General features: G+C 44.5%; 1 protein-coding gene across 3 annotated transcripts in view; it reads right to left on the minus strand.

The window, feature by feature from the left end:
* Window positions 1–16,548, minus strand: part of COL15A1 (collagen type XV alpha 1 chain) — a 129,329-nt gene that overhangs the window by 54,921 nt on the left and 57,860 nt on the right. For all 3 annotated transcript variants that reach the window (XM_077917642.1, XM_028702494.2, XM_028702495.2), the window contains 8 exons: window positions 13,709–13,735; window positions 11,580–11,642; window positions 10,484–10,561; window positions 9,033–9,095; window positions 7,973–8,107; window positions 4,948–5,010; window positions 3,072–3,107; window positions 1,389–1,523 (listed from right to left, as the gene is read on the minus strand). In XM_077917642.1, the coding sequence (XP_077773768.1) occupies window positions 1,389–1,523; window positions 3,072–3,107; window positions 4,948–5,010; window positions 7,973–8,107; window positions 9,033–9,095; window positions 10,484–10,561; window positions 11,580–11,642; window positions 13,709–13,735 (600 nt within the window). The remainder of the gene's footprint in view (window positions 1–1,388; window positions 1,524–3,071; window positions 3,108–4,947; window positions 5,011–7,972; window positions 8,108–9,032; window positions 9,096–10,483; window positions 10,562–11,579; window positions 11,643–13,708; window positions 13,736–16,548) is intronic.

Here is a 16,548-nt window from a genome sequence, read left to right on the forward strand (position 1 = left end):
TCCATCGGGCTATGCTGGCAGCTCCTGCACTGCAAATCCCAACTCACACTAAGCATGGAAGGTTTCATGCAGGACCTTTTGAAATTAGCAGCTCATGAGAGCATCTGGTTTAGCAAGCTACACAAACTTTCAAGAGATTTGGAGTGATTTCTTCACAAAGTAACTTCCGCAGCCACGCAGAGTGAGAGGCACAGCACATAAGCAGGAACCTTACCGGCTCCCCTTTGCTCAGCTGATCACACAACACCATGTTGCTGCCTATTCACTCTGCTCCCTGGTCCCTGGCACACAATGAATCAATCCATTACACAAGCAGACCATGACTCAGTACTAGGAAGAAAATACAATTGTATTTTCCACAACTTTGTTTGCCCTGCCGCTTTCCAACAAGGAAACCCAATCTTCTGTGCTGAATTGGAACAAACAGGGTTTTTTGAGGATTGCCATTTGCTCTGATTTAGCGCTAAAGAGTGGATTTTCCAGGGGAAAGTGATAGAACAAAAGCAAAACTGCTCAGAGTCATGACTAAAAAGCACAGGACAAGTGGAAAACCACTCAGACCTGTGTGGATGAGCCCTAAAAGAGCTTAAAGGGGAGGAACTCATGTCTGTGGAGGAGCCAAGCCATCACAATAAAAGGTAAAGGTAAAGGTACCCCTGCCCGTACGGGCCAGTCTTGCCAGACTCTGGGGTTGTGCGCCCATCTCACTCTATAGGCCGGGGGGCCAGCGCTGTCCGCAGACGCGTGAGAAGCTGCATCTGGCGAGCCAGCGCAGCACACGGAACGGCGTTTACCTTCCCGCTAGTAAGCGGTCCCTATTTATCTACTTGCCCCAGGGGTGCTTTCGAACTGCTAGGTTGGCAGGCGCTGGGACCGAGCAACGGGAGCGCACCCCGCCGCGGGGATTCGAACCGCCGACCTTTCGATCGGCAAGTCCTAGGTGCTGAGGCTTTAACCCACAGCGCCACCCGCGTCCCATTAATAATCACAATAGAAATGCAAAAAGCAAACAAATTATCAGTAAGAAGGATTACCATTGGTCGTGTGCGGTGGCTAGACTGAGAGAGATCTCTGGGTCAGAGTTGTGCCTTTATCCAGGCCCCTTACTATTCAGATCCTGCCCAATTGCCACTTCCACACAAAATTGTGACAGAGGATTGTGAACACCTAACATGACAAAGTATTCACTGAGGGAAATTTAAAAACCTGAGAGTCCAGAGCCAACTGAGATTGGGAGGGAAAATTCATTTCCGGTTCTGTTGACCAGCTAACCAAGTAGGCCCTAACCCTAAAGGGGGTGGCATTTTGTGGGGCAAAATGACCCCTGATTTTCTCAAGGCCAAGACTTTTATGTACTCAGCCCCTCCCACCCCTTTTAAAGAGATTACCTCAAATCCAAATCCATAGCCTGAGCCAGGGGGTCCTGGAGGTCCGGGGGGTCCTGGAAGTCCCGGGGTCCCTGGTTTCCCAGGCTCCCCATCAGCTCCTTTGGTGCCTGGTAATCCAATATCTCCAGGGTCTCCCTGAGGGAAAGGAGCAGATTATTTAGTAACGTAAAGGAGTGAATCTGTGGAGTGAAGTGGATGGTGTAGAGGAAACGCTTAGGAAGTGGGAGTGGGGAAAATCTCTTGTCAGTACCATATATCTTTATCCTGTTAAACCAAACTGTTAAGTTGTGGGTGAACATATCAGACGACACAGCGATTCTCCAAACAGCTCTTGTTTATTCACAGGCCAGAACAGAACTGAACTGAAGGGTTCAGCCAGCCTGCTTATACAGAGCTCCAGTACAACGTAACTGTAATGAATTTCTGTAACTATCCAATCACTGAACGTCACTTTCGACCCCTTATTTGCATATGTGGACCTGAACTATCTACAGTATCCCCCTGCTGGCCCAGGGTGAGAACTTCAGTACATAACACCAACAATTCACTCTCACAAGGCGGAAGTCCACCAACTTGAATGGCTTTTAAAAAGAATTAGGCGAAATCATGCAGGGCAAGGCTATCAGCGGCTACTAACCCTGATGCCGGCATTCTGCCTCCACTGCGGGAGGAAGCTTGCCTCTGAAAACCAGTTGCTGGAAACCACAAGTAGGGAGAGTGCCAGGGCCGGCGCACCCATGAGGCAGATTAAGGCAGCCATCTTTGGTGGCAGAATCACACCCAACCCTACTGCTGCCCCTGGAGAAGTGAGGAGGAAAGCTGCCACACAACCCGGTAAAGGGAGCTTTGGTGGAGAGGGGGGGTCTGAGGCGGCACCTTCCTGCTTCACAGTCCTGTTGCTCTCAGGACCTGCTTCCAGGCTTCCCATAGGCATTTGCTTGCCCCGTGTGAGAACAGGAAGTTGGAGGAGCCGGCCCTTTGGCCTAATCCTGCAAAGCTCCTGTTAAGTTCTTATATTCTTTTTTTATGTACCGTATTTTTCGCTCTATAGGATGCACCCGACCATAGGACACACCTGGTTTTAGAGGGGGAGAACAAGAAAAAAAATTATCTCCCTCTCTGCGCAGCCCCTTCCATTTCTCCTCCCCCTTCGCTGAAGGGGCGCTGCACCGACTCCTCTCGCTCTCCAAGCTTCAGCAAAAGCAATGCGAAGCCTCCAGAGCACAGTGGGAGCGCTTCCACTGTGCTTCGGAGGCTTCATGTTGCTATCGCTGAAGCCATGGAGCCTGCATTCGCTCCATAAGATGCACACACATTTCCCCTTAACTTTTGCAGGGGGAAAAGTGTGTCTTATAGAGCGAAAAATATGGTACTTATATTCTTAAACACTTCCCTTCTGCGGAAACGTTGCTAAATATTGCATCGCTTTTGCTGGCTCTGGTGAACTGGAGATAAAACTGAGCTGCCAGCATTAAAGTTGCATTAAATTACTCCCCCCCCCCCAAAAAAAAGTGAATGGTAGTTGTGTAGTGGAAACAAATCCAGAATTAGTGCTTAAGTGTTAGACCACAGGCTGAGTTCTATGCAAAATCTTGGTACTATTGATTCCAGTGGAGCCAAACTTTACCAATGAGATACAAGAACTATTATTAAATATTATTAAAGGTGGACCTGTTCAGTTACCTTTGATCCAGGTGACCCCCAAATACCTTGATCACCCTGTAAGATAAGACATATTACTTACTCTATGCAGGCAGGCTGCCTACACATCCTCACATTGCTTGTTATTGATGCAAGTTATTGAATCAAATCCCATAATTATTGTCATAGTAACCATCTCGGCTCCTCCAACTCAAATTAAGCACAGAAGATATGCCAGTGTTAGCCTTCAGTGAAAAACAAATGCTTGTATTCCCCTTTTAAATACATACATTACCTAAGAGATGGGCTTGTATGCCATGTATTAGAAACCAAACCTTATCATGCACTCTGGGGGAAAGCAAGCAAAGGATTCACATTTTTAGATAACCTTTTCAAAGTCTTTATGTGGGTACTATAAACAGAACACTATTTAAACTCGGAGATAATTCAGTTTTATGTATGAGTGGAGTACTTAATGTTGTGACGTGGGGTTTGTGATTTCAGCTCTCTTGACATAATATGCTGGAGTCAGTTCTCTAGTAACACTTCTTTATTAAAGCAAACAAGACTAAGACTTGAGGAGGGGAGAGCTACATTTATAGGGACAGGGAACTAGCTAGAAAGGATACATTTTGGAGGGAACAATATCAGGCAATCACAGTCCTGCCTTTTGGAGAAAACCAATGAGACAGAGGATCCAAATACAGCAGCTTAAATGAACCAATAGTAGCTGTACCCTCTGGAACCAAAAGGCAGTTACTTTACCCTAATGCAAATACAGACAATAATAATACAGATATAAAATCCTTTGACTCAATACACAACACTTAATCTATAATATATATCTGCATTGAGCACTTGATTTATAATTTAACCACTCATTAAACATACAGTTCATGGCAGGATTGTGAGAAAGACCTGTTCTTTGTCTCCATACTTCTGGTTTAGATGTGCATGCCTTGCATGTGGACTACGTACTTAGATCAGTGGCTCTCAAAGGGTGTGATGCGCCACATTGGTGTGGCAGAAAGGGGTGGCAAGTGTGGCAGAAGATTCAAGGGCGACCAAAGAAATAAACACTTCAGTATAGTATAGTATAGTATAGTATAGTATAGTATAGTATAGGTAGCTACATTGTTTTATACCCCCAAAGAATCTTGAAAACTGTAGTTTGCTAAGGGTACTGGGAATTGTAGGTCTGTGGGGGGGAGAACTACAGTTCCCAGAATTCTTTGGGGGACATCATATGCTTTAAATGTACTGTATGTTGAATGCACTATAATTATATGGTGTGCATCTGCCTCCTATGGGACAGAGCTGTGAATCAGAAGGTCCCTCATTTGACGATCACCCTTGTCCTGTGCGAGGGGGTGTAACGAGGGGGGTTGAAGCAAATTACTCAGAAAATCAAAGTAATTTATATATGGTAGTTTTAAGGATGACAACAAAATATAATGTGAGAAGAATTTTCAACAATCAAAACTTTGAGCAATCAAAACCTATTATTATTATTATTATTATTATTATTATTATTATTATTATTATCATTATTCACACTGGAATGGTGCTGCTGACAGCAGGCATATTATCAAGTATCTGTGTCTGCAAAGCAAATTATGAAATACTGAGCATCCACCCCAAATGGGCCAGTGGTTCCCCATTAGCTGAGCACAGTGGACCCCCTATTTTTTCAAAAGCCAAGCCATGGACTCCCTACTTTTTAAAATGTTCATATCTCTATGCTAGTTTTTCTTTTTTGAAAGGTGCCACGGACCCCCTGGGTGGGTTGTGCAGTCCCCCCTGGGATCCGGGGACCACCAACTGGGTACCACTGACCCAGGTCATCCCTCCCAAACCTGCTGCTTCCCTGGGGTCTTTGTAAGCATCTCTAAAACAAACTCTTGAGTTTTCAACTTACTTTTTCTCCCTTTGCTCCTGCAGAACCAGCCAATCCATCTTGACCGGGACGACCAGGGGGACCCTGAAAAATCACAGATGTGAGATATTTGTAATGACACAAATTATAAGGCTGCTTTTTAACTTACAGTATAATGCTTTTTTAAAAAAAGGACTACCCCTCATATGTTCAGTATGATCTTTATAATCTCTTCATTAGTTAACAGGAGTCTGGAATGTCTAGATGATTAACAATTTCTTGGCAGTTGGATGAATGAATTCAGGATAGAACTAATTACAGCGGCAGACCCATGTCTTAGAATTGAGGTCGCAGCAACCAGCTGTAAAAGCAGCAGTAGGAAGGTGTTTCAGCAAAGAACTGGCAGAGGAGGAGGCGATTGTGTCTCTCACCCACAACTCCCCCCTTGCACCTCCTCACTTTCAGTTGTACTCCCCACTAAGTCAGATTATGCTGAAGCCTGGCTAAGTGAAATTCAGTCGTGGGGAAGGGAAGGTATTCACCACGCTTCTCCCACCTGCAATTTCTCCACGTAAAATTGACATTTTATGTTTTGCTTTTAAGCTGTTTGGTGCAACACACGGTTCAAGATATAGGTTGCTCCCATAATGCATAGCTCAGATCTTCACTTGAAAGCATCTGGCTGGACACCTGTCCTTCATACAAAGACTGCCTCTTCTGTGTGATATTGGTCAGCCTTAAGTTCCTTGAAGAGATTCTTATCACTGCAGGTGATAACTGTTATGTACTGATGTTCTCACCCTGGGCCAGCAGGGGGATACTGTAGATAGTTATGCAAATGAAGGATCGAAAGTGACGTTCTGTGATTGGATAGTTTTAGAAAGTGCAACAGTTACAATTGTTCTGGAGCTCTATATAAGCAGGCTGACTGAGCTCCTCAGTTAGTTCTGTTCTGGCATCTGAATAAACAAGAGCTGTGTCGTCTGATATGTTCACCCACAACTTAACAATAACCCTGTTGAACAACTTATGTTCTGGAAATGGGGAAACAAAATGTGCAGAGCAGACAGTCTCATTTCATTCAAATTTTCAGTAACAGCAGTCATAAGATGTGTTGTGTTTGTCTGAGGGAAGAGAGCTGTTTCTTGTGGCAAATTGAGAATGCTACTCTCTTCCTGCTCCTTTGAGCACGTTGGCAGTGTAAGTAGGTGGTTAAAAACAAAACATCTTGTGCCATACTTCAAACACTACTGTGTACTTGTGACAATATATGGGAGGTAACTGATTATTAAAGGGCTGAAGTTGTAGGTGTTAAGCACGCATCCTGCTAGTCAAATTCCACCCACAAACTTTTGCAGACAAAACACCTGTAACTTTCAAGTTCTTAGTATGATGAAAATTTCCAGTTGGTAAAGGCAGTTTTTACCCATGCATTTTCAGACACGCTTCCTATTAAAAAGTTGTCCAGTCAAGAAGGCTGAGATCACCACAGGGGCTGCGTTGGCAAACCTGCTCTTAGAATTATTTCCCAATTTCATGCCTCAACATGGGTTCTTAGGCAGGTTGGGGTGGAGGTCCCTCTAATTCGGTACTTAAGTGCTTAAGAAGACAGATTTGGGGGCAAACTGAATGCTGCTTGGAGTCATGTGTGATGAAGCCCCACCTTATACATACTTTAACCTGTGGCCCTTTAGTGCACTATATTAAATACCATTGAGATAACTGGAACTAAATCCAAATACACAGTTTAGAAGAGAGGGAGCTTCTGAAAAGCCTTCTTTTCAATAAGGCAATAAATCATCTCACTCAAATTACCCAACTATGCTCCAGTAATCACAGATTGCGTCTGTGATAAATTCCGATTTTACAGACAAATTGTTTGCAGAAAAGAAAGTTTTGAAGGCTGATATGGTGTGCTGATTTAAAAATTGGGAATGGACAGCTGTCATAAAAAGCAGCAGCAGCAAAGGGCATGTGGAAAAGCCCAAAGGCATGAATCAAGCATTGTGGTGAGCACTGGCACACAGCCTTCTTCCCTCCTGCCCTCTTGTGTGACATCCTATGGGCCTTCTTTGGTTCAAAGTGTTAAGTTGTGGGTGAACATATCAGACGACACAGCGATTCTTCAAACAGTTCTTGTTTATTCAGAGGCCAGAATAGAACTGAACTGAAGGGCTAAGTCAGCCTGCTTATATAGAGCTCCAGTACAATGTTACTGTAGCAACTTTCTAAAACTATCCAATCACTGAACGTCACTTTCGATCCTTCATTTGCATACAAACTATCTAATCACTGAACGTCACTTTCGATCCTTCATTTGCATAACTATCTACAGTATCCCCCTGCTGGCCCAGGGTGAGAACTTCAGTACATAACACCAAGCTTTTGGGGAACAGCCCTGGCGGAGTAAGTAGCAAGGCTTTTAGAAGCAGCTGTAGGATTTCCCAAAAAGCCCTGTCAGAACTTGGGAGGTAGTGGGGCTCTAGCCCCTGGTGAAGAGACTCCACCAGACCTGATCCCGAGATGCCCAGCTCTGTCTGGGCAAGGAGCCATGGCCATCTGCAGTGAGACAACCCAACCAGGCCAAGCTGGCATGATGTTTCAATTCACTTCCATCTTCCCTGGCCATCTCATCCTTCCTTAAAGGCATCTGCAGACATGACTATGGAGAAGCTCTTGACTAGGGCTGGGTGATTTCTGGTTTTCAATATATCACCAGCTAAATATCGCAATACTTCAATATATCACGATGTTTGACAAAAGCATGAAACTATGTAGAGGTATCTATGTAGAGAATCACACAATTCACGATATATTGCCAGGTAATTTTAAAAAAATGGTTATCATGATTTGCTCTTGATATTGATATATACCAATATATTGAAATGTCACCCAGCCCTACTCTTTACCTGGTGAAAGACAGCACTGCCATGGTCACACCTGTGCCATCCTTTGCATGGCAAGTAGAGAAAGGTGGATTAAGTGCTGCCGTGCTGCTAATCAATATTTGATCTTGGGCAGCGTTGCTAATATATGAAGCTAAAGTTCTCGCACAGCAAATACTCACACGAGGACCTGGGTGCCCAGCGGCTCCACCTTTCCCGTTTTCTCCCGGCAACCCAGGAATTCCTGCATTTGAATCTGGTGCTGGCAGTCCTGGAGCCCCCGGTAGACCTGGAGGACCTGGAGGTCCAGGGGCACCCTAGATAAATCAGATATATTGAGATGAAGATTTTGCTCCTGTTCCCTCAGCAGTGGACTCGCTGGGACACCCTGAGAAGCTGGTTTCTCTCAGCTTCACACAGCACAGCACAAGAACAATAATACTTGTTTACTTCAGAGAGTTCCTACAATGACAATGGATGTGAAATGCCTTATTAAAGTGCCATAAGTAATGAGAATACATTGGATGTTCTTAATCCAGGCCACTGAATTTGGTTAAACTTTCAGAAAAAGCCAGAATCCCCAGAGTATAATTTTCATGTTAAGAATCCACAGGACTTTGTAAAATTGCGCACCTCAGAACAAACTGATCTCGGTGTGACAGTGAACCAGTTAGTTCCCAGACTCCTCTGTCATTTCAGGTGTCATTTAAAGGGAGGTTTAGACTAAGGTTACCAGACATCCCCGTTTCCCAGGGACAGTCCCCGGATTTACAAATCAGTCCCCTGACAAAATCCATCTATTTAGTAGGAAGTTGAAAAGTGTCCCCGGATTCATGAAAAAAATCTGGTAACCTTAATTTTGATCACAGTTTAGTCCACTGGGTAGGGTTTATTTCATAGCCTGCTTCCATTGTTTTTTGACTGAGGTGAGGAGATTTATGGGATTCTGGAGCAGTGTTTTGTATACTGCGGATACCATCCCCTTGCCGTGTCCCTCTGCTGTCAGGAAAAGGTTTTTGAAGGAGGACACCTTCACTCTGGTGTGGCTCCCCTTTATTACACAAACAGCCCAACGACAAAACCCCACTGACAGCATACGAATCAATATGGCTATCTTGACCCAATAGAGCACTACCGTACAGGTTTTTCTCTTATTGAGATGTTAGTGTCTTGTATCTTTAAAGGTACTTTGTGATTTGGAAGGCCTTTACAAGTTAGCAGTAGCCATCAGAACCGACTTACCCTTGGAAATTCCATGTCTCTGTCAGAGTCACCAGAGCCAGAGGCTTCCATTTCCACTCTTCTCTGAAACAAACAACATTAATTTTAGAATATTGTTAGTGGGATGTGAACTCCACATCCCAGTAATTCTCTTCAACATTCCTTAAAATTCCTCAGATATTTTCCCTGAGCGGGGATGTTCTAATTTGCCTCAAATTATATTTCAGGTGAAACTAGGAGGCAGCCTAACTCTTCCTCCATGCCAGAGAATTTTTTCCAGACTCACTGGAATTCTTTTGGCTTTTCTCAATAGTCATCAGATGATTATGCCCAAGCAGGAATTTGGGGTGAAATTCATTGATGATAACTCTAATATTACCCTGTAGAGAGAAGACACTGGCAGAAAAGGATGGATAAATCTGTTGATGGACATAGAGCTGTGATTCAACTTCATAATGGGCCAAAAACTTAAAACCAGGAGCTCTGTAAGCCACACCTGAGCACCTTGCTCTCTGCCTCACTGTGACAACTTGCAGCAGTGTCATTGCCTTAATAAAATCTTATTAAAAAGGAAAACCAAAACCAAATTAGATAAACACAAAGAACAGACCAAAAATCAACTTCCTTGAAGTGCCAACTGCCTGGGGAAACAAAAATATATTTGCGCTGACAATGCAGGCACTCGGCAAACTTCCCTGGAGAGAGCATTTCACAGCCGAGGGGCAGCCACTGAAAAGGCCTGTTCTCTCACGGTGACCTTCCATGTCTGTCTTGGGCAGCGAACCACAGAGAAGGACCTCCCTTGTAGGAGGCGCATGGAGTGTGAAGGCTAAGCTGACACCAGACTACATTTGCTCCTTAATCTGTGGACTAATGTCTGCTGTCCCTGCCATTCCCTGCCTTGCTTCACCTTCAGGCACTTTTCTTTCCAGAGAAAAACAGAGGTGTGCTGAAGAGGAAGAAGAGGGCCATGGTGACTGGGGTGTGGGTGGGTGTGCCGAGGGGGAAGAATCATTCATGAATCTGCCCCACTCACATACAATTCCAAGTGCTGCATGTCTTATATTGACATGAAAATCATCCCCCCATGCTCTCTCACTTTGGACACTTTTCTGCCTCCCTGGCTGGCTGGGGACAAGAGTGCCTGAACTGAGGGTAGGGAGATAAGGTGTGGGGTGGCATTTGTGTGCGTCCGGCATTTGATGTTGGACTTAGGCATGCTCTTGCGCTCTGCTTTACATGAGAATGAGGCGGGCAAATGAATAACCAAGCCAAACTTCCACCATCACGTTTACTTTGAGCCAGGTTTCTCTGCCTGCTCAGCTTGGCCATGCCTATTCCCTCCAGACGCCTTTCAACTTGTCTCCTCTCTGAGAAGTGGGCTGTTTCAAGTTTCACCACTCAATGCAACCTAAGGCTGGAGAGACAAACAAACAGAGGAGCTGTTCCACATAACAAGCACTCAAACTCACAAATCCCCTGGATGGAGCAGGCGGTCCGGGAGGCCCTGGAAGCCCAGGGGGGCCTGGTAGTCCTATGCCAGCATCTCCCTAGAACAAGAATAAATATGGTGAAGTTGTGAGGGGTTTAGAACACACACGTTAAGTTAGGAGATGGTCTGCTTAATGCACACCCACCTCATGAGCCTTGCTGAGAACTGGGTGGGTGAGCTGAGGGGAGCTGACCCCTCTCAGCTTTGTACACCTGGGGACCCTGAATGCAGCAGCAACATAGATGAGACTTAGCAGACCTACTAGATTTTTTTTGTCTAGTCTGAACTGCATTTTTATGGTACGTTTATTGTTATTTTAATTCAACAGTTATGGAACTTTGGTGAATAGTGGTATATAAATATTTTAACTACGCAAATAAAGTAAACTCTTGAAGGCCCACTATGAAAAGTATGTGATACGTTTTCATAGAATTGTAGTAGAGTTGAAGGAACTCTTAAGGGTCATCTAGTCCAACCCCCTGCAATTCAGGAATCCCAACTAAAGAATTCTTGAGAGATGACTATCCAACCTCTGCTTAGGGAGTTCATTCCACTGTCCAAGAGCTCTTACTGTCAGGAAGTTCAGTTTTATTCTGAGACTAAAATTGCCTGGACCCCACGCCACAGTTGCCTTAGCTTCCATGAAGGGTATGTAGAATAGGGTGTAGTCCAATAAAATGGGACCCATTTCAGAAGTTGTGATCTCAGAATGCAGACAAGGTACTTGGAGTTTAGCTGACTGCCTGTGTACTCAACCCTGGTTATATGTTTTGCTGGTGTTAAAGACCATGTAGACATTTAAGCCCATTGCTACATACTGAATTTGCTTCTGTAACACTGCTACAAGCCTTTTAAAATGCACTCTCAACATTGGCATGTCATGTGGCTTCCTAGGAGATGTGCAGTCATGTGTGGGACCATCTTTCCCTACGTGGAAGAAACATGGGAGTGCCTTCTGCCAAAAGCTTCTGTCACAGGTGAAGCCACCTTAGTTCACAGGATGCATCAGTTCACATGACGCACGATTCTCATGGCAATGAAACATCACTTAAAAAAAAAAACAAAGCAGTGCCTACCTTTTCTCCTTTAAGGCCAGGTTCCCCCTTTAGCCCTGGAGAGCCCTGAAGTCCTGGTTTCCCCTAAAAGAGAAGGTATATTAACATCTATTTTCCATTAGCATTATTCTGTACTGAAAGGCTGTAATTAAAGTAAGTCTGGTGCGCCAGCAATCCCCTTCCCCCTGCTGCACCAGCCAGTGTGCCAGGGAATGGAATTATATTTGGTTCCTGAAGCATCCCACCTAACCTGGGCTGTGGTGGAGTCATATGGACCAGCAGCCAATAGCTCATTGACTGGCTCCAGTTCATGGACCACCATCATGAATAGCACTGATCCCAGTTCAGAACAGCTGAAGGAGGTTCTGTCTAATGAGGACATTTCCTGGAACCCTTATGCTGGTGAATACAAGGCAATGTGCTGAGTACAGAAATTGACTTTTTGAATCATGGCAACAACCTGCAGGTCAATGATATTTTTTTTATGCAGAATTGAGCATGTTGAAGTGGTCTTGTAAACATATGTCCAAATCATTTCCTAAAAACATCTTGCAAAAATGGGTTGAATGGAGGCTTGAAAAGTTGCCAAAACATGTGGAAGGATTCAGAACATCTGTTGTTTGATATACCCACATCAATTAATAGTAATACTGCTTTATCTTGTACTTCAGCACGTAAAAATGGTTGTGCTGATTGGCCTGTATTCAGAACCTCCATATATTATTAATTTATTTGACTTTCATAACTATCTTCCTTTCTTTGAGGAGGAGGAAACCTCTCTACAAGGCAGCTGTAGTGTAACTTCCAAGATTACAATTGCCTCCTCCTCTTCCGGCCAACTCACTTCTGGGAGAGGGTGGGTCAAGTGGCAATTATGCCAGCAGAAGGAATAAATGCACCCACTCCCCCACTACGAAGTGTGTCAGCAGAAGTGGCACCAGCTTCCGAAAAAGACTGAGGGGGCCCAACATGGCGTCCCTACTCCTGACATCAGGTGCGTAGCGTTGCGAGGAGTCAGAGGATGGAGTTGAACATGGCGGCAGCATGGCCCCAGAAGCTGGTGGGCCCCCTCCCCCTGCTGCACAAGGGAAAGATAGGCTTTCCAGTGAGTAAGGGATAGGACTTCAGTGGTCTGTATAGCCCATGAGTAGCAGACACAAAGTAAGTTATGCAAAACTGGAAGCGTGAGCACATTTGCTTAGTTTGCATAATCTACAGAGGGCAAAATTTGGATTTCCAAGGTACAGACTTCTGATTAAAAAACAAGATACAACATATACACTCTTGCCCATTCAACACCATACCAATAGTATACGTCATTTGCACAATCTATATAGGAAATCTTGAATTACAGTATTATTTAAAAAAAATTCCTGTTGAGTTTGTAATATTAAGAAAAATACAGTATCAGAATAAAAGCAAGGATTTCCAGAGCAGTTATATCCACAATTGCTATTTATAGAAGGAAGGGCATGATCCAGGTAAAGCTAAACACCTCCACGTTCAAATTTACAAGGCCCTTAATGGCTTGGATCCAGGGCTGCCTCGTGCATTTATTTCTGCCTGCTCACTAAGGTCTTTGTGCTCAGATGCATGGCCCACATCTCCACCCGGAGCATTTCCTGATCTTACAGCTTTAAGTGATTTCATGTTTACTGTATCTGTTTCATCTTACTGTACACTGCTTGGAAGCTGCAGTGTTAAGAGGTATGCACTGTTGAAATAAGTAACTAACTGAATGCTTGACATTTTATTCATATGGGGAAAAGCAGAATGCTTTGTTGGCAAGAAAGAGAGAGAAAATACCTAGCTTCCACTCAAATAATTTGCTGTCACGATGTGTTGTGGCTTAGATGGCTCTCAAAGGGGATTTGTTAAATTTCATGGAGGAGATGTCTTATCGATGCCTGCTATGAATGAACAATAGCAACTCCCTGCTCAGTGAAAGCCTCTCTCTGGAATTTTTCTGTTGCTGGGGGGTGAACAGGGGGACGGTTTGTTTTCTTTGTCCTGCTCACAGGATTCCTGGGGGCATCTGGACAGAAGGACTTGGGAACCAAATGCTGGACTAAACTGAAACACTACGTTTTATATACACAAATGCTGGGCACTTGGATAGTGTCACCCATACGTATATCTAGGTTACTTACCGGTAACCCATCTTTGCCAGAAATGCCCTGAAACAGAAACAGAAACAAACTTTACAAAACCTGTGTGAATGGATTAAAATCAACCGATCAATACTGGCTAGCATTTTATGTTGTATTAACGATAACCTCTTTTTTGTTGCGCTGATAAAATAATTTTCTATCTTTGTCTCCTGCCGACTCTCTCTGCACCAATCCCCACTTTTGGTACCTATAAAACCTACATAACTACCACCGATTGCTGGTTCTCCCTTAAAACGGACTACTGCTTTGACAGAATTTGTCTCCAGCTTGCAGCCCAGCAATATGTGATGAATTGACATGTGTTACCTCTAAGTCTGGAGCTTGCCCAGTCCTTTACTCAAGCAACTCAACAAAGCAAGACATAGCAACTGTATCTGATTTTAGTCAAATGCAGACAGAAGCTTATTAACTAATTCCATATTACAAATCCCAATAGCTAATTCTGTGTTCCGTCAGTAGGCAAATTCAAGATATTTTGGCACCTGAACCGAACCACAAAGTGGCGCTTCCATCCTCACCAGGGAAGAAGAGGTGAGTGAAGATCTACACAGGAACAAGGGAGAATTAAAGATCTACATCATGGGTAGGCAAACTAAGGCCCGGGGGCCAGATGCGGCCCAATCACCTCTTAAATCCGGCCCATGGACGGTCCAGGAATCAGTGTGTTTTTACATGAATAGAATGTGTCCTTTTATTTAAAATGCATCTCTGAGTTATTTGTGGGGTATAGGAATACATTCATCCCCCCCCAAAAAAAATATAGTCCGGCCCCCCCACAAGGTCTGAGGGACAGAGGACCGGCCCCCTGCTGAAAAAGTTTGCTGACCCCTGATGTACATCAAGATCTGCTGTCCCTCTGGATCCTGCCCCTGAGGCAGTCACCTTCCCATGCCTCGTGGGTGAGCCGGCCCTGGACAAACGAGATAATCCACTGACAGATTTGCCACACATTCAGAGTGGTGTGCTTAGTGTTGCGGCTGAAGAAATAAATGGGCTCTGGCAGCAGGCCTAGTAACAAACAGGCTGGGATGTGTTTGCCTCAGGCTGCCTGAGAAAATGCATCAGGTTTGCACGGACTGCGTTGACATGTGGGCAGAAGGTGGAGCTGCTCCAGCCCCAAGAATTCTGAAGCAGGAGCCAATATCAAAGGTGGCCTTCACTCGCTCCACTGGCAGCAGCCAGTGTCAAAACATGACTCTAGCCACTCGGACTTCCTCAGAACAAATTAGGAAGCTGCTCCCAGCAGTGGCTTTGGCTGCTGTTGGCACAGTTCAGGGTAAGTTTTGTAGCTACTTTTCCTTCCTGCTTACACATACCAGGAATGGGTCTAAAGTGCTGCTTTGATGGTATATTTGCTAAACGTGCTCAAGAGAAGCCAGATGTGTGCAAGAAGGCAATCTGTGTTATGTTGTTGCTGGTTGAAGGGCTTCAGCAGAGGAAACGGCCGAATAGAGCAACCCCTTGTGTTGCATACCTTTGGACATGGCCTTACTTGTCTAACTGCAAACCTCAAAAAAGTATCCAATTTAAGCAACACCACTTTGATTGCCAGTTCGGCTTTTTGACTGCCACTCTTAACAACCTATTATTTTAGCTGTTTTTGTCCCATCTGGTGGGAGGAAGGTGTTCTAAAGAAGGTAGGGCTGCCATATTTCAAAAAGTAAAAACTTAAAGTTGTTGATGCCAAAAACCCCGTGATTTTTTGAATGACTTGTCTAAGGTCCAAGACAAAGCGCCGCCTTTTGGAAATTCCCCCCAAATGTCAATTCCGCCTTTGAAATCCCGGTAATGTCCGGGAAAATCTGCATGTATGGGAGCTTTAAAAGAAGTGGCTTTAAGGGGAGGGTTTGGCTTTCCCTCCTGATGGTTCATGCTGGACTTTAAATCACATGTATCCTGCTTTGTAGTGGACCAGGAAGGCCTGGGCTGGGACCTGCCATCATCAAGGATATTTGCAGCTTGAGAAGTGCCACTGAATTTTAGGAAACATTTTTAGCTCACTTCTAAATATAATAGTCTCAGAAAGTGAAAACTGATTTATATCATACGCGTGCTGAATGAGATTAGACAAGAGAGGGCAGATAACAACATTTAAAGGAAGCCAGCAGCAGTGGAAGGAGACTGAGGCAGCAGTGCCAAGAAGAGTCATCACCTGGGACAAATGGTGCTGATGGCAGCTAGCCAGGAGCAGCCCAGTTTCCAGCCAGTTTCCAGGCCTGGGGCTTGCCCTTAAAATCCTGGGCTTCAAGTAAGTGACGGGAGGCTGGCTGGTCATCATCTAGAACAGTGTTTCCCAACCTTGGGCCTCCAGCTGTTTTTGGACTACAATTCCCATCATCCCTTGCCACTGGTCTTGCTAGTCAGGGATGATGGGAGTTGTAGTTCAAAAACAGCTGGAGGCCCAAGGTTGGGAAACACTGATCTAGAAGACCTCTGGGGTCTGTTCACCAGGGGATCACATTATGGTTTCTTTATTTCTCCTGAGGCATGACCATGAGAAACTGGTTCCATGTTTGTTTAACCGAGCTGTCAATTAAATGAAAATGCATAATGCCAAACAAAAACATTTCAGGCTGAACCTTCAGGTACCACAGGTCTCGAACTATGAGCCCTAGAGGTCAGTACCATCTCCCTAACCATTGTGTCACCAAAAGAACTCTACTGCTTCCTTCAAATTACTGTACTCAATTTGCTCCTCAGCACCAACCTTTCCCATTCACCCTTGGCTCCCTTGGGATGAAGGGTAGGATATAAAATAATAATAACAATATTATTAATGGAGTTAGAATCAAGAGTTTAGCTATAACTAATGCATGATG

Source organism: Podarcis muralis, chromosome 13, assembly GCF_964188315.1.
Source record: "Podarcis muralis chromosome 13, rPodMur119.hap1.1, whole genome shotgun sequence".
NCBI classification, from domain to species: Eukaryota; Metazoa; Chordata; class Lepidosauria; order Squamata; family Lacertidae; genus Podarcis; species Podarcis muralis.